This window comes from Notothenia coriiceps, unplaced genomic scaffold (assembly GCF_000735185.1).
Source record: "Notothenia coriiceps isolate Sejong01 unplaced genomic scaffold, NC01 NC01_scaffold00037246, whole genome shotgun sequence".
Lineage (NCBI taxonomy): Eukaryota > Metazoa > Chordata > Actinopteri > Perciformes > Nototheniidae > Notothenia > Notothenia coriiceps.
This window is the reverse complement of record NW_011369947.1, coordinates 473,357-499,506: the sequence shown is the minus strand read 5'-3', so window position 1 is coordinate 499,506 and position 26,150 is coordinate 473,357. Positions and strand designations below refer to the sequence as shown.

General features: G+C 39.8%; 2 protein-coding genes across 2 annotated transcripts in view; both read right to left on the bottom strand.

Annotated features, from left to right (window-relative positions):
* Positions 1–18,672, bottom strand: part of st6galnac5b (ST6 (alpha-N-acetyl-neuraminyl-2,3-beta-galactosyl-1,3)-N-acetylgalactosaminide alpha-2,6-sialyltransferase 5b) — a 20,978-nt gene extending 2,306 nt beyond the window's left edge. The window contains exons 1-3 of the mRNA XM_010794472.1: positions 18,265–18,672; positions 16,811–16,918; positions 14,780–15,058 (exon numbers count right to left, since the gene is read on the bottom strand). Of these exons, the coding sequence (XP_010792774.1) occupies positions 14,824–15,058; positions 16,811–16,918; positions 18,265–18,665 (744 nt within the window). The 5' untranslated portion in view covers positions 18,666–18,672 and the 3' untranslated portion in view covers positions 14,780–14,823. The remainder of the gene's footprint in view (positions 1–14,779; positions 15,059–16,810; positions 16,919–18,264) is intronic.
* ptgfr (prostaglandin F receptor (FP)) lies at positions 2,713–3,528 on the bottom strand. The gene has a single exon (XM_010795437.1). The coding sequence runs from the start codon at positions 3,526–3,528 to the stop codon at positions 2,713–2,715; it is 816 nt and encodes a 271-aa protein (XP_010793739.1).
* Positions 18,673–26,150: the final 7,478 nt, after the last annotated feature.

The window sequence follows — 26,150 nt, the reverse complement described above, 5'->3', positions numbered from 1 at the left end:
GACGAGGAGCCGGGGTCGGGACCATGGCTGCTGGTCCCGGTACTTGAGCCGGAACCATGGATGGAAGTGGAGCCGGAACCACGGCTGTATGGGCCGGTTCTGGAGCCGGAACCATGGCTGTGGGAACCGGAACTGAAGCCTGGATCATGGCTGTGTGGGCTGGTTTTGGAACCGGAAACATGGCTGTAAGGTCCGGTTCTGGAACAGGGACCATGGCTGCTGGGGCCGGCACTGGAGCCGGAAACATGGCTGCTGGGCAAGGAACCGGAACACGGAACCATGGCTGTGTGGGCCGGCACTGGAGCACAGAACGATGGCTGTGTGGACCGGTACTGGAGCACGAGCTGGCTTCCTGACCTTGCATTTTTTAGAGGTCCTTGGGAGGCTCTTTGGACCTCCAAACGCCAGGCCAGACCCCAAGAAAGGTTCAGAGGCTCGAGACAAGCTTTCAGGGCTGCTTGTAAAAGTCTTAAGCCACTCAGGCAACGAGCTCCTGAGCCAGGGCTTGCGAGCAACCTCCTGGCGTGCCTCCTTCAAAGCAGCCTCTTTAGCCCGTCAGGATGAGGCTGCCAACCAAGTATAAAAAATGTACTCTAAGGCGTACTTGAGGTGATCCGCCTATTGAGCCAACGAAAAAGAAACTGCTGAGTCCATTACTGTTCGGTTCATACTGTCAGGATCCGGGAATTTTAGGACTCGCATGTTATTGAATTGTATTATTAGATATTAATAGGAGGATGTGCAAAGCAGACTAACTAATAAGGCTTAATTTAAACATTAAAGAGTACTTTAGGTTAAGGTCTTCTTTTGAATAAGAAAAAAGCTTTGGGGGTATAGAAGAAGAATATGGAGGGATGAAACCCTCTTTAATGGTCACACATGCAGAGCACACAGCACACACAGTGACATTTGTATGAACAGATAAATATTAAGCCTGACAAAGTACTTAATTAGTCTAATATATTGCTTTCCTGCAATGTTAACTATGTTTAAGCACTTATTTGTTTATTATTTTTTTATTATTAACTGATATTATACATATGTATTATACTCTTATAAGATGTATGTAGATAGTATAAGAAATGTGCAGAATGACAGTTTAATGGTGGAGGTATACACACATATTGATATATGTCTTGTAATGCACTGTTGAGGAACCTGCGACCCAAGTTTTTCATTCATTGCATAACTACACCGTAGTTGTGTATATGATATGTCAATAAACCTTAGCTTAGAAAATCTTGAAATCTTCAAAGGGATGTGCAAACTAGTCATTATATACAGTATTTAATTAACTATTAGTATAGAATAACAAATAATGAATATACTTTATAGGGATCCTATTAATAAAATTCAATAACGTTCTTCAACCACCAGGTGTCCCTTTCTATCAGCTCTGCACCGTTATGGTGTAAATACAGCCTATCTACCAATTGGATCAAATATAAAAGTCAGCCGAATTAGTGTTGATACTGCGAGGAGACTTATTGTGTGAAAAGAAATGTAAGATGTTGTTTAATTGCTTATATATTTATGATCCAGGTAACGTTTTCAGTTTTGGCGGCAGTTCTCCTGTTTGTCTAGAAGTCTTCTCAGCAGGGCTCTATAAATAGAGAACTACGGCAGATGTAACATTTAATGCAGCCGAACCGTGTATTACAATGCCGTTATGTGATGACTTTGAAAGAGAAAAGCAAGCACACTCGGAATAAAGTATTATTTTATTTAAAAAAAATGTTTTCGGATTTCACATCGAATAAACCCCAAATCCCAGCGTGCATTGCGGCTAAACCATCCAATTATCGAGCTGAGGATCTTGCCTACGTCTGTTTCCGGTTTCGTTTATGACGGATGTATTTTGTATACACCATAGGTATACACACATTCCTTCACATTTAAATTTAGATTAAACTATTTTGTGAGGCCTTCTAACATGTTTTTAAATATAACTACGGTTGTAGTTGAAGAGTTTGTAAATTAACATGAACCGAAGCTGTTGCCTGGCAACGCAATCGCACAACGTCACGTCCGTTAATTCCACATCCACACACATGGATTAACATCGATTTAATACATTAATGTAGCCTTTGTTTCTGCTAAAAGAGGTGTCGACCAGCTGGGGCAACAAGAAAATTGGCGTAATCGAGTGTGACTATTAAAAAATAAATCATTATTATATTAATATTGAGAATAACAACCGACCGTCGGGTAGCATTTGCTTGGCATTTCCGGGTATTTTTCCACTGGTTAACATGGGTTAACAATACTCTGTAACAGTCACGTTTGAAGGGACGAAATCGTGACATCTTCACGTCTCCCAGCGTGTGTTAAATCCTCACATGTTCACGTCTTGCCGTGATACCGGGTTGACAGTAAATGGTCTGCAACGGCTAACATTTAAAAGTTTCCTCCAGAGGGACTCATTTGTTTACATAGTAACATCACAATGAAACACTTGTGCTTCTATCGGCTAGAGCTCCAAGACATTGTAAGTGATAGGCTAAGGGGCGGGACATCTCTAAGCAGTTAACCAATCACAACTGAGCCAGCCAGCTAACCAATCAGAGCAGACTGGGCTCTGGTTTCAGACAGAGGGTGAAAAGAGGTGCTGCAGCACAGGCAGTATGAGAAAAATAAAGAGCTTTTCGAAAATTAAAGCAAGACATGTCACAGTAGAAGCACAAATACAAATATGAACCAGAAATGTCTTCTTTAAATGTCGAGAAATCTTACAAGTAATGGACCCCAGCACACGCAGGACACCAACATGATGGCCTGCAGCTGGCAGATCATCTCGATGTGGTAGGACGTGCCTCTGCAGTGGTGCTTGCGGCGCAGTCTGGCCTGCAGCAGAGTGCAGCTGGTCAGTGCGTTGCACACGATGGAGAGCAGCAGGGCCATCAGCCCCAGCATGGAGAACAGCAGAGGCAGCAGCACATCCAGCCAGTCTTTTGGTTCCTCCATGTAGAAGAAGCACCAGCTCCTGGAGCTCTGAACCCTGTAGGGTCTCAGCAGAATCACCGGCAGCAGCGCCACCAGAGCAGCCAGCAGCCAGGTGAGACCCAGCAGCCGTTTCATGTGGCGTGAGGCTAACGCTGTCGAGTGGAAGATAGGCCTGGTGACTCCGAGGCAACGCTCCACCGCCATGGCGCTCCCCAGGAACAAGGGGCTCAGTCCGAAGAACACCATGCACGCCCCGAAGGCGCTGCACACGATGTGGTGGGGGTCAAACGTCTCCCAGTTCTTGTGGAAGCTGTACACGATGAGCACCAGGGAGCCGTTGATCAGGTGACCCAGCAGGTCTGTGACCACCAGGCTGCTGGCGAACAGCAGGAAGGACGCCTTGGACTTGATCCGGATGCTGCTGTAGGAGGTGATGAGGATGAACAGGGCGAGGCTGTTGGAGAGGACGCCCACAGTCATGGAGATGGCGGAGGCGGTGACAGAAATATCTTTCTGGCTGCAGGTGCTGTTGCTGGGTCTGACCTCTGACCTGCAACCTGCCTCTGAGCTCCCATTGGCTGACATGCTGGAAATTAAATCTGGAGAGGGGGGTAACTGGCAGTTTGGATGCATTTTTCACTTGTAGTATTGGATTTAAACTTCAGATGCTTTAAAAATGCACGCAAATGTATAATTGTGTGAAATAACCCATAATTTCAGCTTTAAATAGGGTGTTTTCAACATTTTACTACACAGCTCACATGCCGTTTTGGCTGTGACTATGGGTGCAGTGAACGCTACTTTATCAATAGGTCTACTGACGATCAGTATTTATAAACATCTTATTTTGTTGAATTTCCACATTCTCATTAGCCAATAACTTTTGTAAATGACACTGTAAATGAAAATCGACCTCACTTACTTACCTTTCTTCAGGTTTGATCTTTTGTTCAAACGCCTCTTCCCCCTCTGTCTCTTTTATCAAAGTCAATAACGCGTGTAATCAGCCCGGCATTAAATGCCATTGAATCCCGATCCTTCTCTCCTCAATAATCCTGTCGAGGCGGCGATCTGTGCAACTTGTTCCTTCTGCGCTTCGCTGGAGCCAAACCCGTGAAGGCGGACAGCTTCAGTGTGCGAGGTGTCACTTCAAAACTCAATCCCACCTTGGAGGCTGTACACATCTGTCGCATTCTGCACAAAACGTCTTTATTTTTGTTTCGACAGTAGCCATACAAATTAAGTGTTTCCAAAATACACACCGCTATTTCTTACGCATTATTTTCCTACTCTAAAGTACGTGTGGGTGTGAAATTAATCAAGAAGACGTCTATTCCTCGAGGGCTACACATTTCATATTGTTTTCTGTTAAAATACTTATATTTGAGGCTTTATGTGAATTCTCTTTTGTCAACCCTATACAGGATTGCAAGAAGCAGGTTGTCATTTGTCCCTTCATGTCCTAGAAGTACATGATGTGTCTGTGACAGCAGGAAATCACCTGCAGCTGACTGAAAGTCTTATGTTATGCTTTCCAAAAGGAGTGTTGAGAAAGGAATTATTTTGTGTGAAAAGATAAAAACAACAACAAAAAGTACAAAATGTTATCACTTTGATAACATGCGTTTCTATTTTGTATGTATTCATGACATATTTATTTCCCATCAGTCATGGATATTTCATTTTGCAGCAACCTTTTAAAATAGAAAAACAGTGGGGAAGAAAATTACTCTTATCCAACGCTGAACTTTTGATGGCCATAATGATAAGCCAATAAAATATGTTTGACTAAGGTTCTAAAAATAAAAATCCATTATGTGATGTGAGGAAAACATCTGAGCCAGAATTGGATTAAAGGATGGGGACCGGATTAACCATTGTGCACCTAAGGGCACGCTTTGAATTAGATGCTGTTTTTTTCCCTAGATTTATTTTGTTGTCCAGGGTTTATGCAGTCCGTTTTTCACCGACTATTTTTTTTTTTTTTCCCCTGATTTTGAATGATTAAGAAAGTCCTCTCATTCAAAGCTGTGATGTGTACGTTGTTCTTCTGAGCGCAGAAGGTGTTGGTGATTTAAAAACTAATATTTTTACTGAATTATCAGATCTACAGCTAATGTATGCAACTTAATTAGAATAGGATCTTCTGGTCATACTAATGTAATATGAATTGTATAACAGAGTATAACAATTAACAGTCTATCCAGGATTATTTTAGGTTTTATTATTATCATTATTGCGGGCACTTGTGGTTCTTTAGCTCACTGCAAGGAACACTTAGTAAAAAGCAGATATGGACTCAAACCGACAAGGAAAAACGCCACCAAATATATAAATGACACACAAAAGGAAAACAAAGTGCTCCAAAAAGGGAAAAATATCAGGGGACAAACAAAAGACCATCTGAACTAAGAGCAGCACAGAGAAAACAATTATTGATTTCTAAGAGAGCTGGAAATGTACGAGGACACTCAATCTGAGCAGGGACCATTCAGCAATTGCTTAAGGATTTCAATAATAAGTCATTACGCAACAGAGGGACTTTGGTATATTTATCTCTAATTGTTGTTAAAAGAGTTGCCTACTTAGCAATGCACTAGCATTATCAGACAGTTTACCCAGAAAAGGGATCAAAGTCTATGCAGCAGAACCAGAAATATTGTCCTTCTTATCCATTGTATCTTCCTTGTCAAAAATGAATACATTACCCACGTTGCCGCTTGACCTCTGACAGTTTGGTTGGACATTGTGTTACGTTAGAGGGACCTATGTAACCTATAGCCTCTTAGCTTGAGCATGAGAAACAGGGTACAGAAACCTCGCTTCTAGGTAGAAACCCCATAATATCCACAACGTTTTAAATTTTAAGCCACAGCTCCAACGGATTACATTACATTACATTACATTACATTTAGCTGACGCTTGTATCCAAAGCGACTTACAATAAGTGCATTCGACCAGGAAGATACAACCTTGAAGAAAACAGAATCATATAAGTACATCAGGTTTCATAGAGCCAAACATTTCAAGTGCTACTCAACTGGCTTTAGATAAGCCAGTCATTTGTTAGTATATAAGTGCTCTGTTAGCAGTTCTTTGTTAGCAATTCTATCGCTCGAAGTGGAGTCGAAAGAGATGTGTATTCAGTCTGCGCCGGAAGATGACTCGAGTGATCAGATTCACACACAGTAAAAATGTCTTTATACAGCTTTTTTCACATGTGCAGTAGGACTCAACTTTGATGTGTAATATTGGTGGAATTACCCTTTAGGTGAATTAAACCATTTTAAATCTCATTGGATCGTGTAAAGAAATTGTCTATAAAGAACAAATATAGCTATTTCTTACGAAGGGGAAAGTTAGTTTTCAGTACAATAGATTTTCATATTGCTTAAAAGTTGCCAAACCTCCAAACTCACACATCTTTTGGCGTCCCTCATTTCTTCACACCATTGAACATCAAGAAAGAAAGCTAAACATTGGTTCTGAACATCTGTAAATATTACTCAAGATGTATTTTGTTATATTCTGCTTCCTAACTCTAAATCTCGAATCCTTCCTTCTTGCATCTTCCTCAGGCTCATGTTGAAACACACCCTCTTCAGAGGAAAGTGTTTTGTTTTTTTGTTGGTTTGCATACTCCACATGAGTTCTCATTCGACGTGAATTTGAACAAATTTAACTCATTGCCTTTGAGTCTCCCTTCTGACAACTCATAGCCATCTGTTTGATGTTGTTGTTTACAGACACTTAAAGGATTACTTCAGCCACAATTGCAATTTGTTTATGAATAACTTTCCCTGTGACCTAAGATTTTCAACGACACAATTACTCTGTAGCTATGTTAGCTTGACAATAAAGAACCTTGAACCTGTGGTACCATGAAGTCTTGCAGACAACATTGTTTTACTTGTGTATCCGTCTATGAACAAATAATATATCAAAAGAGAAAAGTCTTAAAGGGTTCATATCTATATGTTGTGTCTCTAGTGTGACATGTTATCTGCTTTAATGTTCAAAAAGCTCTTTATTTTTCTCATGCTGCCTGTGCTGTAGCACCTCTTTTCACCCTCTGTCTGAAACCAGAGCCCAGTCTGCTCTGATTGGTTAGCTGGCCAGCTCTGTTGTGATTGGTCAACCGCTTAGAGATGTCCCACCTTATCCTATCACGTACAATGTGTTTGAGCATTAGCCAATAGAAGCGCTAGTGTTACATAGTGATGTCATCATGTTTCAGAAGTAAAACTCAGGATAATCTAGGTGTTTCCGGCATAACATCAATTTATTATTTGATTCTTTATACACCTTCAAGGCATGCTAGAAAATGTTTCTTTAACACTTTAAGAGATTGATACTGTGTCTGAGCAGAGAGGAAATGTGAGCTTTCAGATGATGACAGCATGATTATTTGATGAGGAAGCCAAGTCAATTCAGAGCGTTAGGTTATTTCCTTTTCAAGAAAGTGAAGTCACACACACACTAAGTTTATCATGCATGAATTTTGAGTCATCATATTGATTGATATTGTCTCCATTACGTCAGCCTGGTGCCTGGAAAACATTAAAACAAAACAGTTCTTGAGAATCAGACATGGTGTCAGGAAACCAGACAACCTCTGGGTCAGCCAAAAGAAAATATTCCTTCATCAAAAACTTTGTGCAAGTAAGCCACATTTCCACCCATTCTCGCAATTATTATTATTAAAACCATGACATGAAATAATTATGAGCTCAAAGCCATGAAGTTAGTTTCCTGTTTTGCACATGGAAAAGTTATTTTGCTGCTGTCACACTTACTCTTTTCATTTTATCCTTTTTAAACTCAGTGCTGCCATGTATTTATGCAATTTCACAGCATTTCCAACAAATATTATCCCGGGGTATTCATTTTCAAACTTTGAATTTAAAGGGTATTTCCTTATAAAAGTTCAATTGAAGTAAAACTTGACAAGATAGTGGAGTCATTTGTTCTTAATGACCCTATTAATGCAGCACCATGGAGGAATGTATTGCTTTGTCATGCCTGAAGTCTTTAAGAAACACTGACTCTTTTCCATCCTTCAAAACTGTGTTTCCTCTCTAAGTTCAACTGAAGTTGTGTGAATTATCCTCTTCGCTCCTCATTGCTCTTTTCTTCAGCAATTAAGTGGAGGCTGTGGCTCAGTGGGTAGTGTGCTGGACTTCAAATCAGGAGATAGCAAGTTGGAGTCCCACTGCAGTCAGTATGTCGTTGTGTCCCTGGGCAAGACACTTCACCCCAAATTGCTCCTGTGGTGATTGTCCACAGTACTGAATGTATGTAACTCGCTTTGGATAAAAGCGTCTAACAAATGACATGTAAAAAAATAAAAATAAAATAAGAATAACGAAAGTCATGATGAGGGTAAAGAAACCTTCAGACTGCAGATGAGAACAGGTTTATTGCTGAGGCCAATCCAAAAATGGTTAATGGACTTTATACAAAGTGCTATTTTAGTCTTTACAGCCTCTTAGAGCTATTACAACGAGCCTCGCAACGTCCCGACCAATCAGAGCACACTGGGCTCACAGGGAGGGGGGGCAGGAGCTCCAACAAGCTGTTTAGGACAGAGAGTGCTGTATGAGAAACCAATGTGAGTTTGGAAAATTGCACAGTATAAATCTATTTTAGTAGACCTCAACAATGGAATTATGATCAGTAGAAATGGCCATGACATGGGCTCTTTAAACCAAACTCCTCACATGTATCCCGTACAGGCAATATAAAACGTAATTCTAATGCTCATTTGAAGGTTCATATCTGTATTTGATGCCTGTTGTGAAACGTTTAAATGCTTTAATGTTCAAAAAGGTCTTCATTTTCTCATACTGCCTGCACTTGATTTTCCGGCTGTGTTGTGATTGGTCAACCCCTTTAGAAATGGGGGGGAAACTCCCTCTTGATGTAAACTTTGCGATTTTAGCCTTCACAGACCATTTACATGCAAAAAAAAAAACCTATACAACACACTATGGGAAAAGGAAAATCTTAAAGAGCACAATAGGGTCTCTTTAACATGGCCTTGAGGCATTTGAATGTAAAACAGCAAATAAGTAAACATTTTATTAAAGTAGTTTTGGATGTCAATATCATTGGATATTATTTATTGTTTTAATTTTGTAATTGAGTTGCTTCTGTGTCATATTCTCATTGTAAAAAACAAAATATCTATTGTAAAAGCCTAGGGGAAGGTTTCATTTTCAGACTGTGGAAATGAAACCTTCCCCTATTTTCATGAGCCGAAATGGTCCCTAATTATCCGACAAAGTGACTCCTGCTGAAGTCTCCTCGCAGGTGACATTACACCTGAAAGTGTGGTGTCATACAGTCACAGCTGTAATGACAGGCAGCGGAGTGCTTGGTCATAATGAGAGGCAAGCATAGACTGCTGCCGAGGTTCAGAAGGAGCCGGGAGTAGATTGAGCGAGATGAGAAAATTAGCCTTAATGCGGCGGCTCCATCACCCCCTCCTCATCTCATCACAAAGCACCCCTGTGCCAAGGTCCACAGGTAACAAAGCTGTACTCCTCCACTGCTCGCACTCATCGTGTCCCTCTGTAATTTGTTTTCTCCATATGTCACCTTGACCAAACCATTTCCCTCATTTTGGAAATTGTTAATGTAGTCTTAGTTGGTGCCTTATTGTATGTCAGGTAGTTGCAAATGTGTCAAAGATGCTTATCAAGCCAAGAAGGGACAAACTGTATGATCAGAGAACAATATAATAATAGTTTGAACAACAGTGAGCTTCTTTCTGTCGCCCTTTGCTAATATCTGACATTTCCCTCGTCTTCGCACTGTCTTGTCAACTGAATTTTCTTGGTCTTGTTTTAAATTTGACTTATGAGGGTTCTCTTAAATGTGTCTTGCATTGAGTGATTGTTTCGAAATGATTGGATAATTAAAAAGCTACATACAGTATAACAAATATATACATAACTGTAGGAGCACAATAGGGTGTTGTTGGTGTTTCAGTTTACTTAAATTTATATGTATCGTGCAATATTATTTTGGTAACACTTTATTTTGATAGTCCATAGTTAACACTCTATAAGTCATCAGTTGACATTTAGTAGCATGTCAACAGTGCATCAGTTGACATTCAACAGCACCGTTCAAACCGACAAGTAACTAAGCATTAGTTGATGATCAACAGATAAGCAACTAAAGTTCAGTTGAATATTACATTAAGCATTAGTTGATGATCAACAGATAAGCAACTTTAGAGTTTAGTTGACTATCTGTTGATCGTCAACTAATCTAGAGTTGACTATTAGTATACTTTTAGTAGGTTCTCCACTAAGCGTTTGTAGGCATGTGTTAGGACTATCCAATTAAAGTGAAAAACAGTTGAGAACAGTAGAAAGTCTATAACCTATCAACATAACACATACATGCTACTAAATGTCAACTGATGACTTATAGAGTGTTATGGACTATCAAAATAAAGTGTTACCATTATTTTTAACACTTGGTGGCGGGGTTTAGCTGCACCAGGTGTATAAAAGGGGTCAAAGGTGGCAGGAGAGGACGAGGACACAGGAGGAAGAGCATACCGATTCTACCACACCACAGCCCAGCCCCGGCAGATGCTCATTCCACAGCTATTGACACAGTGTACTTAAACCTTGGTATGTAAAGCAATAACACATCTGTTTGTGTCTGCGTCAGGATCACTCTAAACCGACTGTGAATTAATGGAAAAAGGATATGGGACATTAAAGTTGCCATTACAATAACAGACATTACACCGCATTGCAGACAGTAAAAGACATTAAAAATCACCAAGAATTAACACACAATAAAGGATTATTTTCATCGTGGTCCACTGTATCACAAGGTATCCGCATTTTCCCCTTATAAATTGTGGTTATCAAGAAAAGTGTCACACTTATTGGAAAACATATAAACCTTGTAATAATCATAAGTAGGATTTATCATCTGGGGACCATGAATGTCAGTATAAAATGTCATAGTAATTGACGAAATGGTTACTGAGATATTTGAGTTTGGACCCCCAATACTACGTGTCTCTAAAGTCTGTTATACTTTAACATGGGTAGGTATTTTAAAAGATACAAAACAAAGTGAAAGAACCAACCTGTAGAGAATTAAAATACGACATAACAATCATCATTTATACACTAATTCTATATCCTAAAAATGGAGCTGGCTGGGTATTTTTTATTTCATACACTTACAACATTTTACTTACTCCTGATTATTCATTTTCCAAAACATACCTATATCATCCTTTACCGATCTCTCCTGCACTTGTCATGACAATTACTGCATTCCCGTGGTGGGGCTTATCCTGCTGTTCCACCTCCCTTATTCTCTACTTCTCCTCCCCAGTTTTTTCTTAAACAAATACTGACTGAGGAGACTTCTGCAATAACGATTATTACTGCTGAAACAGCACAAGACAACACGAGTAATTATTTGTATATATCCTGTGTCTATCAGCTATGGGATTAGAATTGTATCGATTGTTATGCTTTTATTTGTCTGTCCATATAGCCCTTATGTGCCTTTTTATCTATTCTTATGTGTGCCTTTTATTTATTATTGTAATATTATATTTTATTATAATGTTATGTCTGCTGTGAAGCACTTCGGTAAAACCCTCTGTTTTAATATGTGCTATATAAATAAAGTGGATTGGATTGGATTAGACAGATGAACATCCCTATATTTTCTCTGCTCAAGGGAAAAGTCTAGGATTGTGTGGGAGCTTAAAGTACAAATAAGACTAATAAAGATTTTTTTATTTCTCACAATTTTTTCGTACAAAGATATTGCACTAAATGTCTTTGTTTACTTTTTAAACTGATCGCACTGTGCCTGCAAACTTGGAATAACAGCTGTATTATGAAGCTGAAACATAGCACGGTGCGGAATATGTCAGATTTCGGAGAGGATCTTGAACATTACAGCAGCAGCACTGTGAGGTCCAGCTCTTACAGAAACACAATGACCCTCGGAGGAAAAAGAAACATGCTGATGCTGATCCATCAAGAGACACACAGCTGTAATTAGCAAGGAGCATCATGGGAAAACCTCACACTGTTGCCCTGAACTAAAGAGAGTGGATCCCTTACCTCACTTTATGGAGGAACACTAAAAAAACCTGCAGAAGGTCCAAACCTGAACAGCATGTTCGAAACAAAGGAGCTCCTTGAATCCTGAGCAAAGGAAGTACAAATGTTGTAAGTGTATCTCTATCTGGTGCGCTAAAGGGGAAAATATTGATTTTAACTTGTAGTAGACTTGTACAACTCATTTAGCTCAGACACATTAAACATGACTAAACTGCAATGTATTCATCTGAAAAAGAGACAAATATTAAAATAAATATTTAAGACTATTTTAACAGTTTGTTCTACCACTGAATGCTCTTGTACTATAAAAAAAGAAGCTGTTTACTACAAGCTGAATTTTAAACACACCCATTTAAATAGTGCCATATTGAGGCAATTCTATTGGCCATTGTATTTGGCACAAATACATACCAAACGTCAAAATGTACTTTATTTGTATTTGTAGTGTTTTAAAATTATTTCAAAGCCAGAATAGTTGAAATACATTAAAAATGATTATACTTTACTAAACTGCTGCACGTTGCACTTCTAACATATACGTACATGATACATTTAACAGAACATACTTTTGATTAACTGTTGTTTTATTTTGTAGAGCCTGACAAGACACACACAGCCACCAGGTGTCATTGTAGACCCACATCACACAGTTCCGTATTTGAATGTAAAAAGTGCTGTTCTTGGTATTCAAAATAACTTTTTGTAAAAGTTTTCCTTACTCAGAATGTTATAAATCAAAGATAGCTCATTCATGAAGTCTTATCTCTGAGACACGATGGTATTTTGCAGGCTCGCTGATAAAGCTCCACAATTACTTTACAGTCTGCTATCTGTAACTGAGTCTCACACACTGAGCTTATCAGCAGTATGTGTGTGTGTGATATGTGTCACAGTCAAACTGCAGCAGAGGAGATTCAACTGCAGCGATATTACAGAGGTGTCACCGCCACACACAGGTATTAAAAACACACACACTGGAAGACTGGAACATCTTTAATGGAAATAAGAAATTGGGAATGAGGGCGAGTTGAATTCTTGAACACAAATGAAAGAGCTTTTACCATAAAACATTAGGGCAAAAAAACGGTCTTTATTTGATATCAATTGAAAATGTGGATTTTGAATTACTACACTTTTGTTTATCGTATATTTTCTAAAACATTGCACACAGTTTTGCATCAAGCGGCTGCATCTCAAAGGAATAGTTTCTGAGATTTACATGTGAAAATATGTGTCTGAAGCTAGCAGCTTGTGAGCCTAGTTTAGCTTGGTTTAGCCTAAGGAAGTGCCAGGAGGGAGACTTTGTTAAAACGCCCGAGTCACATCTTCAGCTCCAAGCATTTCAGTATCATTGTTTGTCTCCTGAGGTTTCCAAGGTCATTGAAAATCAACATTTCGCCTTCACTCTGTGTTTTTAAGACAGCGACTGCTCACTTATTTGCAGCCAGCTTGCCCCTTGAAGCCTTTCAAATCCAACCTCTCGACCTGAGGAGACAGTAATTGGAGTTGAGCTCAGTGCACTTAGCATGACACCACAGCACTGCATAGCTTTTCTCAGAGCACCTGAGAGCAAAATTAAGATTCCACTGGAGTACGGGAACAGCAGCAGTCAAATATCTTTTTGCAGCCCTCTCTGCAGAACGGCACATCTTAAGTTCTGCAACAGTCATGCTGCTCCTCTCGCCCTGGAGATACGCTTGGATAGCACAGTATAATCCCTTGTTAACAGGCAGCTCCCCTCTTTATGCTGAAGAGGCTGAGACAGAAGCCCGTGGGTCAGGATTGAACAGGCTGCTCGGGACACTTTTGATGTAATCATTTGCATCCGTATTGCAGTTGGATTGCTTTTCAGGGAAATTTGGCTTTAAAAACCGGACAAATCATGTCCTCGAGCATCAGAGGCATTGGTTGGCAGGACCTTTCTGAGAGGCCATCTGTTACACAGCAATAGAGATTCCACTGCATTCTAGATATGATTTAGGAGGATTATATTGTAAAATGTTGTATACATGATTTTTAAATGAATACATGTAGTATGCAAAATTGTTATATGTTGTAAATCCTTGAATTTATTTCAGTTAACTCCTGTATAGTTTTACAATAATTGGCTTACTGCTATGTCATGGGCTTGTTTTGTTACTGACATAAAAATAATTAAAACCTTAAAAATGGGAGGTCTGCAATTGGAGCTGTTACCATGTTTTCCTTGTGATGATCTGCAGTGAGAAATGTTCGTTGAAAAAGTGATGAAAGCATTTAAATAATTGAACACAGTAACTGCAAAAAAATATCAATATCACTTTTGAAAATACGTGTTTTATTTGTGCGTGATTGTAAAGTGTAAACTGATGAGAAACAAGAAATGGTGAGGACATGACCTCGGTGTCCTCAATGAGTCTGAATTGAGTTCATGAACCTATTCACAGTGCACTAAATTCAGAGGTGTGTCATTCTCTGACAACTCGAGTGTTGTTAAAGCAGCACTAAACAGAATAAATATAACACTTGAACCACCCTCCATGGCTTTGACACCTGAATGAAATTCATCCTATTATAGTAACACTTCCAAAGCATTGTTGGGGCTTTGTGCTGCTATTATGCAATGATCCCATTCTGCCAAGCTGCTTAGGCTAACAGGCACAACAGTTGCCTCCTATACTGCTGTCTCATGCATTCATGTAGTCCGGAGAGAGGACTCAGATCTGGAGACCGTCCACACACACACACACACACACACACACTTCTGGGGATCATCTGATTCTCAGGATCCAGCTGGAACAGGAGTGTATGAGCTGTTCATGACGGCAGCTGGCTTCCAGTCCGGCTGGTGAAAGTGGATGTTGAGGGTTCGAGCCCAGTTTGCAAACACAGCCTTCTCCGTGATGAAGCGATGGTGGCTTCCTCGTCGGCTCCTCTCGTGGGACAGGTACATGGAGCACTCGTCGGGTCCCGAGGGCTCGTAGTAATGATATGGCAAGGAGGGATGAGAGGAGGATCTGCAGGGAGAAGAGAGGAAACAAGAGAGAAAAGTAAAGGCATGATAATCAAAGGGTGAGGGAGAATGTGGGAAACAGCATGGGGATCATTTTGAAATGAGGGTTGGGGAGCGGAAGCGAGTCACAGTAGGGGAGAAATGGGAAGAAGAACAAAGAAAACCAGGAAGATCAGAAGAATCTAAGCTAACAGTGTGTGATCATTATTCACCATCTTAGTCCTCTGATGTTCACGCCAAGCTCAGAGGAAGACCGAGATAAGACTCACTTCCGATCCGGTCTGCATTTCTTCATGAATATTTAAATGTCAGGCATTCTTTAGCGCGTGAGAATATCCTTATCCAAATCATTTTTATATATTATTATATTTCCTGGGAACCTGGGCTTGGGGGGTATCACATTATCAGTATACAACTCTTGAACATAGGTGTTGCTACAGAATAAAAAAAAGAACAAATGAACCGGAGAAATGGAAAACTATTAAGCAAATTCAGACTGTAAGCGTATAGATTCAAACTTAAAGTATAAGCCTACGGAACGGTTCAGTTTACAAAGTAAGTCAAATCTAGCCCATTTAATATTAATGCACCAGCTCGAACAATGGTTTGGCTTATTTGGCCCAAATGGTCCTTTTTGTTCTGACTTTGTATCTATAGCAGTTTATTGAACTTATTGTAAGTCGCTTTGGATAAGCTCAATGAAATGTAACGTCATCAAAGATGTATTACAGAAGATTTTGGTTTTGGTTTGGATGTAGAAATACACCCACGCTGTCAGCACCCAGTGAATCACAGAGTCAATCTGCAACGGAAGAGTGTCCTGTCCATCTCATGCAATACTTGCCCCACTTTTTAAGACACGATGTGACAAAGTGAGTCCTGACGATAAGGAACTGTGATGGGTGACTTGGGTGTAAAATGTAACTGATGAAACAGGTACTGGCATAGAGCAACTCTTTAAAAGGGTTTGTGGATAATGTTTATGTTATTCTTTTATTAAAAACTCTGTTCTTTATTATTGTCATTTCTACTTGGTTGCTCGTTTGTTAGAGTTTCTGTTGCACCAGAGTCTTTCCTCATATGATTAATGGTATATTAAATAGGCCGTTAGATTATGTTATATCATGGCGCCTTTAATTGAAACCTGTGAGGTACCGTTTTTGACCCGAAAATCCAAGGACACAATTTTCTTGTTGTGTTCACACTGTTGCTAGGAAACTGACAAAAGAAGGGACTTTGCTTCGTTCCTTTGTCAAAGATAATTGAAGAGGATGTGTTTTCTGCATTTCAATGTCAAAAATAATTGATAAGAATAATATTTGGAAAGAGGCTTTCATAAGCTCCAACACATAATTACCATTGTGGAACATTGAAATTGACTTTTCTTATCAGCTGATTCTCATTAGAAAAGTTAACTCTGTGTACACTACCTGCACACCACTAAACAGAACTAGACCACACCAGTTGGTAGAGACCAAAACAGAGGTAAAAGAGAACATTATAATTATATTATACTTAGGCTACCACATTTTCAAGGTGAACAGACTCCCCAAAAGCATAACATTTGTTGCTGGTGTCAAAGTTAAAATATAAAGCTTTGTATATAAATAAATGAACAGAAATCTATCTCATCCTGTCCGGTTACTGCCTACCTAGCTGCAGTTTATCAAGGGTACATAGTATTTGAGTTATGTTTTTCTGTAGCTTATTTATGGGCAAAGATTCTAAACTAAAAATGTTTGATTAAAAGACACACCTGCAGAAATCAGGTGGCACCATGCCGTACACGTTGATCCGGTCACACAGCTCTACGGCTATCGCCATGGTGAACCAACCGGTGCTAAGCCAGGAGTTGGAGCTCTTCCTGAAATACAAGAGAACATAAACATTTAAAGTTTAAACATATATTGGGAGTACCAACTCTTTAAAAACAGTATCTGATCAAATACAATAAGAACAAAGATATGAACCAATAATTATAGCTTTCATCTGATCACTCATCTTTTCAGAGACAAAGCAAAAGACTGGCTGAAGAAAGACCTTCTTTGTTTATATGCCTTGTACAAAACCCAACAATAATATCAAAGCGCAAGATATTTATTCAGGCAGTGCTTGCATGACAGCCGAAGTGATTGAATTCCCCATTCATATTCAACATCCTCTCATCTTCCCGCTGACTTACTGTTCAAATCCATATGAGTTTATAGATTGACGCTGACAAATGTCTTCTTCTGTTAAGCTCTTATTTTGTAAGAAAATTATTCAGAAATGTTTCTACAGTACAGATCAGCATCCAAAAAAGCCGCATGTGACTGTTACGTGGTAAAAAGCAAGAAACTGTTTGATACTCAGTATAAACAAAGAAAGTGCCTTCAATTTAGGACGGTCTCAGTAAATCAAAAATCCTTTTAGGTATGGCAATTTTCTTTCATTTATGTTGATTAGCATTAAACCTGCGTCTGAAAATGTAAATGGTAAATCCTCTCTCAGTTAAGGGGAACACTTTCTGTAGGGTATTACGTGCTAAACATCTTCAAACATGTGTTTACTTCTGCATCAACAACGCAATAACCTAAAACAATACTGAGATTGGGAGTTTCTTACTCCCTCTGGTGAGAGGCTGTGTACCAAAGCTAAAATCCATCACAAAAAACAACAAGTTCTTATCCAAATGTTTTCGCTGATTCAAGAAGAATTAGGCAGCCGTGGCACTTCTTTGCATAAAAGATGCAGAATGAGCTACTACCCATTATCGCGGTAAAAAGTGATTGTTATTATTCATCTGTTTTGTGTCTTTCCAGTATCTTTCAATTTTTCACTCATTCAATAATTTGTCTGTTCTTCCCCATTTCTCACATGAGATTGATGTATGTTTCTTCCTACTGTATGTTGAGAGATTTCTGCAAAGGTCTTACTTACTGGTGGCACTATATTGGAAATGCTTTGCAATATTCTCCCTCATCCAGGCAGTAGTGGGTCAACATTAAACTCTGCATGACTCAAATCCCTTAAAATCCTTTCAGTGATAGCAGACACCTTTTAATCTAAATCCAATTAAATTATGCTGTGAGTGTTTAGGAGCTCTGACTTATTCTTTTTTAAGCAAGTGGGAATATGTGATGCTTTCTACTGGCTATTTTATTATTTTCACACACACAAGTTCTCAAAAACAAACCTCACAAAGACAGGTCTGATTCTTGGTGCATTTACCTGTCTATCCCTGTTTCCTTTTTAAACAGTTCATCAAACTTTAGCATTTTGGTCCGAGAAATGATGTAGACTTTAAGCCTTGGTAGGAGTTGGTTTAACAGCCGGAGGTTGTTGTAAACGTGGCCTTTTCCATCCCGCTTCATGCAGCTGCTGGGTCCCCAGAAGAGGAAAACCGTGTCCTGGCTGGCGTTAAGCAGCTGCTGTCGGCTCCGCAGGACCCTCTGCAGGCTGGAGTGAGCCACGACACGCAGGTTTGTACGTCGGCCAACATCCCGCTGATAGTTTATGCTGGGGGCGTCATTCATACGGATTACGCACTCGTTGCTGTCTATTTCTTCGCCTCTCTTGCTCCCCGTTAGCTGGCCGGAGCTGGTCACCAGAGCACAGGTCCTGCAGTGCATCTTCAGAGGCTGTAAGGTAAAAGGTTAAAGGTCAGAAATAGTGTTAGTTTCATACAGAACATATTAAAGACAGGCTGGCAAACCTGGTCTTATTAAGCCATCACATTTCTTTACAGTTCTTTTTCTGCCTCTAAATCCATGTTTAAGTACAAAATTGTACATAACAGTTGACTAAATGTACTTAGTTACTTCCCACCGTGCTCTTATATCAGATATCCTATTATTCAAATGAAATGCAGGTTGACAGCAGAGCAGAGGCTATTCAGTGCACTTCGTTAATAGGAAAACCATGAATACACTTTAGCCGGTATATTTATTCAGTCAAACACAATCTATGCAACGAAACAAGCAATGCTTTCTGCAGTTTTCTAGCTTTGTTAAGGTGCAATGCAGGGCTGTTGTGTTGGTCCGGTATTCGTTTGGTTGTATTGACCAAGTTTTTTTTTCAAAGTTGGAAAAGGCGAGCTCAGATTGAGCGATCCGACCCAGAGGCTCTTCACATGAATTATTCTCAACCTTAAAAGAGAGACACATTGGCATTCTGAACTGTGCGCCAAGCTTCACACTCCATCAGGTTCTGGGGTGGGAAAGTTTTGTGTGTGTGTGTGTGTGTGTGTGTGTGTGTGTGTGTGTGTGTGTGTGTGTGTGTGTGTGTGTGTGTGTGTGTGTGTCTGTCTGTCTGTCTGTGTGTCTGTGTGTCTCCCTGTCTGTCTGTCTGTCTGTCTGTCTGTCTGTCTGTCTGTCTGTCTGTCTGTGTGTGTGTGTGTGTGTGTCTGTCTGTCTGTCTGTCTGTCTGTGTGTGTGTGTGTGTGTGTGTGTGTGTGTGTGTGTGTGTGTGTGTGTGTGTGTGTGTGTGTGTGTGTGTGTGTGTGTGTGTGTGTTTGTGTGTGTGTGTGCAGGCATTGCTGCTTCCACTGCTATAGTTATAATACTCTCACCACCTCTGTGACCCCACACTGAATGATAATCTAGTGTGTGTGTCCACTATGTGTGTGTGCATCTGTGTAGTTCTGTATGTTGTTGGGGAAATATTTTCCAAGGCCCATAACTTTGACCCAGTTTATCAGCTCTGTCCTGACTGAGCACACGCACCTGTAACCTTGGCTGCTGTGCTTTCAGTGTTTAGTCTCCCTGTTCCTGCCTGTTGGCGTCAGCTGATAGACGTGTTATGATTCTATCTTGTTATGCACAATGTTGATTATTCTCTCTGAACTAGCTAAATACACGGGTCTGGGGGAGAGTTCTTCAGAATTGACGTGGCAACACTACCGTGAAGTCAGAACCTCTGACTCTTTGACTTGTTTTGCGAATTCTCTCCTCCTCCTGCATTGTTACACAGAAGTTTCCCCCACATATCTGAGTTTGATGCTGACCCAGATATGTAATACAACCACGTTTCTCTTGCAAGAGTCTGCAACTGTCTAAAAAGTGTCAAGATCCAAGTCCAGTTGTACTACTTTACATGTGCTACCACCCACACACTCCCAGTATTCACAGTATGTATTTCTTGGAATGTGTTCTCTCTCAGTCTGCAGAACCCCCCCCCAATAACAGGTTGGCTGGAGCAAATTATGCACTTCACTGCACAAACCCTGCAGTAGCTTGGAAAAAAATCATTGTCCTTTCAGCGGTTTTTCAGATAGAGCTGTTTTGCCCTCGGCGTCATCCAAACAATTACTTCCGAGAAACTTTTTATTATTTTCAGGGAATGTGTCAAACTCAATCGAAGGTTACACGGACAGTGTTGTTTGAATTGCTGGTGAAATACTAAAAAGGGTCCTTGACAGTGATGCTGAAGCTCCATTGCCACCTCCCTGAGCTTCTGACAGGTTGGTGATTTGGGAAATAGCCACTTATATATCACATTGAGAAGGGCATCCGCAATCAGATGATGATATTTCAGACCGCAGGAAGCTGCAGTTTTGACCTACGGACTGCTGAATGAATGAATAAATGAAGAGTGGTGTTTTGCATATTTCAGTGGGTTAGATTTTAACTTGTAATCAACCTTGAATTAACACAGCGGTGCTTTAATTTGTGAGCAAACTAGCACTTGAGCACACACTGACTCCCACACACACACATTCATTCTGCACTTTATCATGCAGACACAGGGTTGTCTACCTTCATTAATAATGTATGACCCCATAAGCTAACACTTTCTTAGTTTTATCAACTTTATGAGGCCATTCAGTGAACTCTGATGCCAAATGGACTAGAGAGAGACTGTCATGGCGTTGTATAGACATCTCCAAATGTGTCATATATTCACCAACTACGGAAGGCTGCTTATAAAAAATACATTAAAATAGTTTCTTAACATTTAGTGCGCTTGTACTAAAATGATCAATCTTCAAAGTGGCTGGCAAGTATTATTGTAGAGCTAATATCAGGCTAACCAATGCCATGAAAGAATGATTAGGTGAACAGGTACGCCTGGAAAAACATCTGTATGACCTTTTGTTGAGAGAACACAGAGACGGTCAAATTAGCTTGAAAAGTGGTAAAAAATTGCCGCCGCACTGGAAGAGGTGGAGGCGTTTAGAGCCGAAGAAGAAGAAGAAGACACAGGGGGTTGGCTCCAATTGCAGTCCCAGTCAATTACCGCCCACACAGTCATCAGTATGATCCTGTTTATACACTTCCCAGGGGAAACCAGGATCATAATTGCTTTCTGAGAAAACCCCATCAGTCAGCCTCTAATATCACTCCAGAGCCTACAAACCACNAAAGTAATACTTTATTCCGAGTGTGCTTGCTTTTCTCTTTGAAAGTCATCGATATGTAATATTTAATGCAGCTGAACCGTGTATTACAATGCCATTATGTGATGACTTTCAAAGAGAAAAGCAAGCACACTCGGAATAAAGTATTACTTTATTTTTAAAAAATGTTTTCGGATTTCATATCGCATAAACACCCTTTGCCAACGTGCATTGCGGCTAAACCATCGAACCACCGAGCTGAGGATCTTGCCTACGTCTGTTTCCGGTATTGTTAATGACGGATGTATTTTGTTATACACACATTCCTTCACATTTACATTTTAATTTACATTAAAGTATTTCGTGAGGCCTTCTAAAATGTTTTTAAATATAACTACTGTTCTAGTTGAAGAGTTTGTAAATTAACATGAACCAAAGCTGTTGCCTGACAACGCAATCGCACAACATCACGTCCGTTAATTCCACATCCACACACATGGATTAACATCGATTGAAGACATTAATGTAGCCTTTGTTTCTGCTAAAAGAGGTGTAGACCAGCTGGGGCAACAAGAAAATCGGCGAAATCAAGTGTGACTATTACAAAATAAATAATTATTATATTAATATTGACAATAACAACCGACCGTCGGGGTAGCATTTGCTTGGCATTTCAGGGTATATCTCAACTTGTTGGGCCATGTTAACAATACCGTGTAACTGTCACGTTTGAAGGGACGAAATCGTGACCTCTTCACGTCTCCCAGCATGGTAAATCGTCACATGTTCACGTCTTGCAGTGATACCGGGATGAATATAATATATCACCTGTAATATTGTGGTGCAGATACCCTTTCCATTTATTGTTTTCACTGAATGAAATAAATGTTTCATTTCACATCATGTGCTGCAAGATAATTGCTGTTTGAAAGAGATAATGCTGTATTGATTCAAATAAAATGCATTTTGTTAGCTGGTTTCACTCTCTGGAGAATTTATGAACAATAGCGATAAAGAACAAATGAGTTAGAAGATTTATTTGCTCTTGGGGGCACAGATATCGAATTATGCCAGTTTATATTGATTTATAAACCCCTCCTCCGTGAAGGACTTCCACACGGGCTATACCAGTTTATATTGTTTTTTTGATCAGGTGCCATTCAGAAAAATGTCTCTGCGTTCAACAGACCAGATTGTCCTATTTGGCCCAGGTTGTTGCATGTCGCCCAGGCTTTGGCTTTACGGGAGAGAAAGTCTTTCTCATGGAGTCTGTGTTGAAAGATGCTAGGTGTTGGAGAAATATTTTCCAAGGCCCATAACTTTGACCCAGTTTATCAGTTTGTACTGACCTCACTGAGCTCAGGCACCTGCAGCCTTGGCTGCTGTGCTCTCAGTGTTTTGTCTCCCTGGTCCTGCCTGTTGGCATCAGCTGATAGATGTGTTATTGTGCTTTGCCCATTTTATCTTGTTANAAAAGCAAGCACACTCGGAATAAAGTATTATTTAAAAAAAAAAAATCGGATTTCACATCGCATAAACACCAAATCCCAGCGTGCATTGCGGTTAAACCATCCGATCATCGAGCTGAGGATCTTGCCTAAGTCTGTTTCCGGTTTCGTTTATGACGGATTTATTTTGTTATACACATTCCTTCACATTTAAATTTTAATTTACATTAAAGTATTTCGTGGGGCCTTCTAACATGTTTTTAAATATAACTACGGTTGTAGTTGAAGAGTTTGTAAATTAACAGGAACCGAAGCTGTTGCCTGGCAACTCAATCGCAAAACGTCACGTCCATTAATTCCACATCCACACGCAGGGATGAACATCGATTTAATAAATTAATGTAGCCTTTGTTTCTGCTAAAAGAGGTGTCGACCAGCTGGGGCAACAAGAAAACCGGCGTAATTGAGTGTGACTATTAAAAAATAAATCATTATTATATTAATATTGACAATAACAACCGACCGTCGGGTAGCATTTGCTTGGCATTTCCGGGTATTTCTCCACTGGTTAACATGGGTTAACAATACCGTGTAACTGTCATGTTTGAAGGGACGAAATCCTGACATCTTCACGTCTCCCAGCATGGTAAATCCTCACATGTTCACGTCTTGCAGTGATACCGGGTTGTTTACTGTACATGCACAAAAACCTATGTTAAACATACAGGAAAGAGACATTCCAAAAAGCCTATATTAGGGCCTCTTCAATTCGTTTTTAAGGTGACTTCGCAACATCTGTCCTGGGACTACAGATGATAAATAGCATCTTGAGTAACCCTGTCTCATAAACCTATACATACTGTAGGCCTACCTTCAGCCTTAAACCATGCAAATGGGTTGGAATTCCATTGTAATTAATATATGAATTAGTCTAAATTAGTTTTCTTTTATACATCTATCATTACATTTACATTCCAATGCCATTATTTTTCTATTGGTCAAACCACATCTCCTTTTGGCCAGCGTGTCTGTCAAGGATTCTGAACATTGGTTGGTGTAAAGTGATGGCTACAGTAAAATGGGTTTTGAAGTGAGACAGAGGCATGGCAGGTTTTATTATCTGATGTGTGACGAAGATGACTCAAGAAAAGGTTGTTTTCAAGGTGTTTTTTTCGGCATCGCTGCTTTTCTGCTTCCTCCTATCCGTCCGTTCTTTGCCACTGAAGCTCTCCTCCATTACCTTATCACATCAAGGCTCAAACGCTTCAATAATGCTGCTGTATGTCTAGATCTCTGGGGCATTCTCCCCACATAAAAACTACTGTTTGCTCCTGGTTGAAAAAGATGTGCTTCTCCTTCTCTACAAACATGCTCTTCATAATACTCCCTCCATTCTTCATGCTTCCCAGCACTGCTGCAAAAGTACACTGTGATTTACATCCTCATTACTTTCCATACTCCTCGTCTGCTAAAATACTTAACATATTTTCTGCATGTTTTTTTCTCCATAAATGGCAATACGACCAACGAAATGGGCCTACATTTTTCCATTAGGGTATTTCAAAACATGCTATAGGCTACCTCCTGTATATTTGGATCACACCGAACAGTCAAAAATGCACTTCTTTCATTTACAGTACAGGCACAAATTACAAATATGAACCTGAAAATGAGCACCATATGTCTTTGTTATATTTAGAATTGGAGAAGAACATGACTTAAATTAAATGATACATTGTTCAGTCTATGTCTTATTTGTCACATTATTTCCCAGATCCGTGTCATCATGATGAGCATTAACTCCAACGACGAGCCGGCGTATCTCAGTCTCCTGATGGTGGTTCGTATGGCCACATGGAACCAGATCCTGGACCCCTGGGTCTACATCCTGCTGAGGAAGGCTGTTCTGAAGAAGATCTTCATGGTGTTCCAGTGCTGCTGGGGCTTAAACTCTCTCAACCTTCAACGCTGGCAGCGCAGCATCCTCCACAGCTCGATGGACACCAGCAACTCGGGAGCTGGTCCCACTGACTCACGCTTCCTCAGTCGGTTACCTCAGCCAGAAACTGCCATCGAATCCATTGCCTTAACCCGGGTCACAGTGCTTTGATCTGAGGAGGAAATGAAAAGCAGTGAGAAGCTGTGAAGACGTGCAGAACTATTTCGGAATACAAACAGTCAAAGTTATGACATAAACAACAAGTATAAAGTTCGTTTTCATGTTCTCTTTGGAGTTTTAGTGTAGTCACCATGACCTGGCAGTATTGTGCTCTATTGTGTAATGTGGGACTTAACTTGTTTTTTTTACTTTCAGCTGTTTAATGCATCGTTTGTTCTGAACAAAATCTGTCAAATATTCACAGTGCTCCAAAAATATTGCTCTCGCAGTATGATTTGTTTGTTATTGCTTTTTCACTATTGGATAATGTGTTGTCTTTGTTCATAATGCTGGTGAAATGTCCCTTTGGCAGCTCCAGCCTGTGCACATGGCTCTGTTTTTTGACCACACATTAATGGTAAGGTTATATACTGTAGGTATTACTTGGATTACAATGTGAACATATGGTAAATGTGGAAAACAAATGTCTGCAGCCAAATGTAAAACATAATGTAAGATAACTGAACACATCAGCATTTTGTATTTGATCTATAAGAGATATTTAAATGTAAATTGCACACACTGATTTGATATTCGTAGCATTTAATTATCTATCTAACTGAGCAGGGTCATCAGTGGTCAGCTTGTATTTAATATGTACTGTACATTACTCTAAATGTAACATTCTGCACAAGCGCTTTTGTGTTCATCTTTAATGAAATGTTTTTCTTGGGTGAACCATTTAATAAAGGTCAAAATAAAAAATAAATATTCCAGGGCAAATTTAATATTTAAATTTTTTTTTTAAATGTTTATTATTATTATTCACCGGCAAAAACATTTAATTATATTTATTTCTTCATTTATTATCAATCATAATTGTTAAATGTCAATCGATTGTATCCATTATAATTAATTATATGTATTAAGGATATATAAACTAAGTGGTTTAGTGCTTACATCTTTGAGAGCTGTGATTTAAATACAGTAACATGGTCACAAAAGGGACACTGTGAACATGAAAGTGAAGCAGAGGACAAATACATTTTAGGATTGCGCATCAGTAAAGTACACTTGCTATTTTGTCAATTAGGGAGGCTGTGGCTCAGTGGGAAGTGTGCTGGACTTCAAATCAGGGGATAGCAAGTTCAAACCCCACTGCAGTCACCATGTCGTTGTGTCCCTGTGCAAGACACTTAACCCCAAATTGCTTCTGTGGGGATTGCCCACAGTA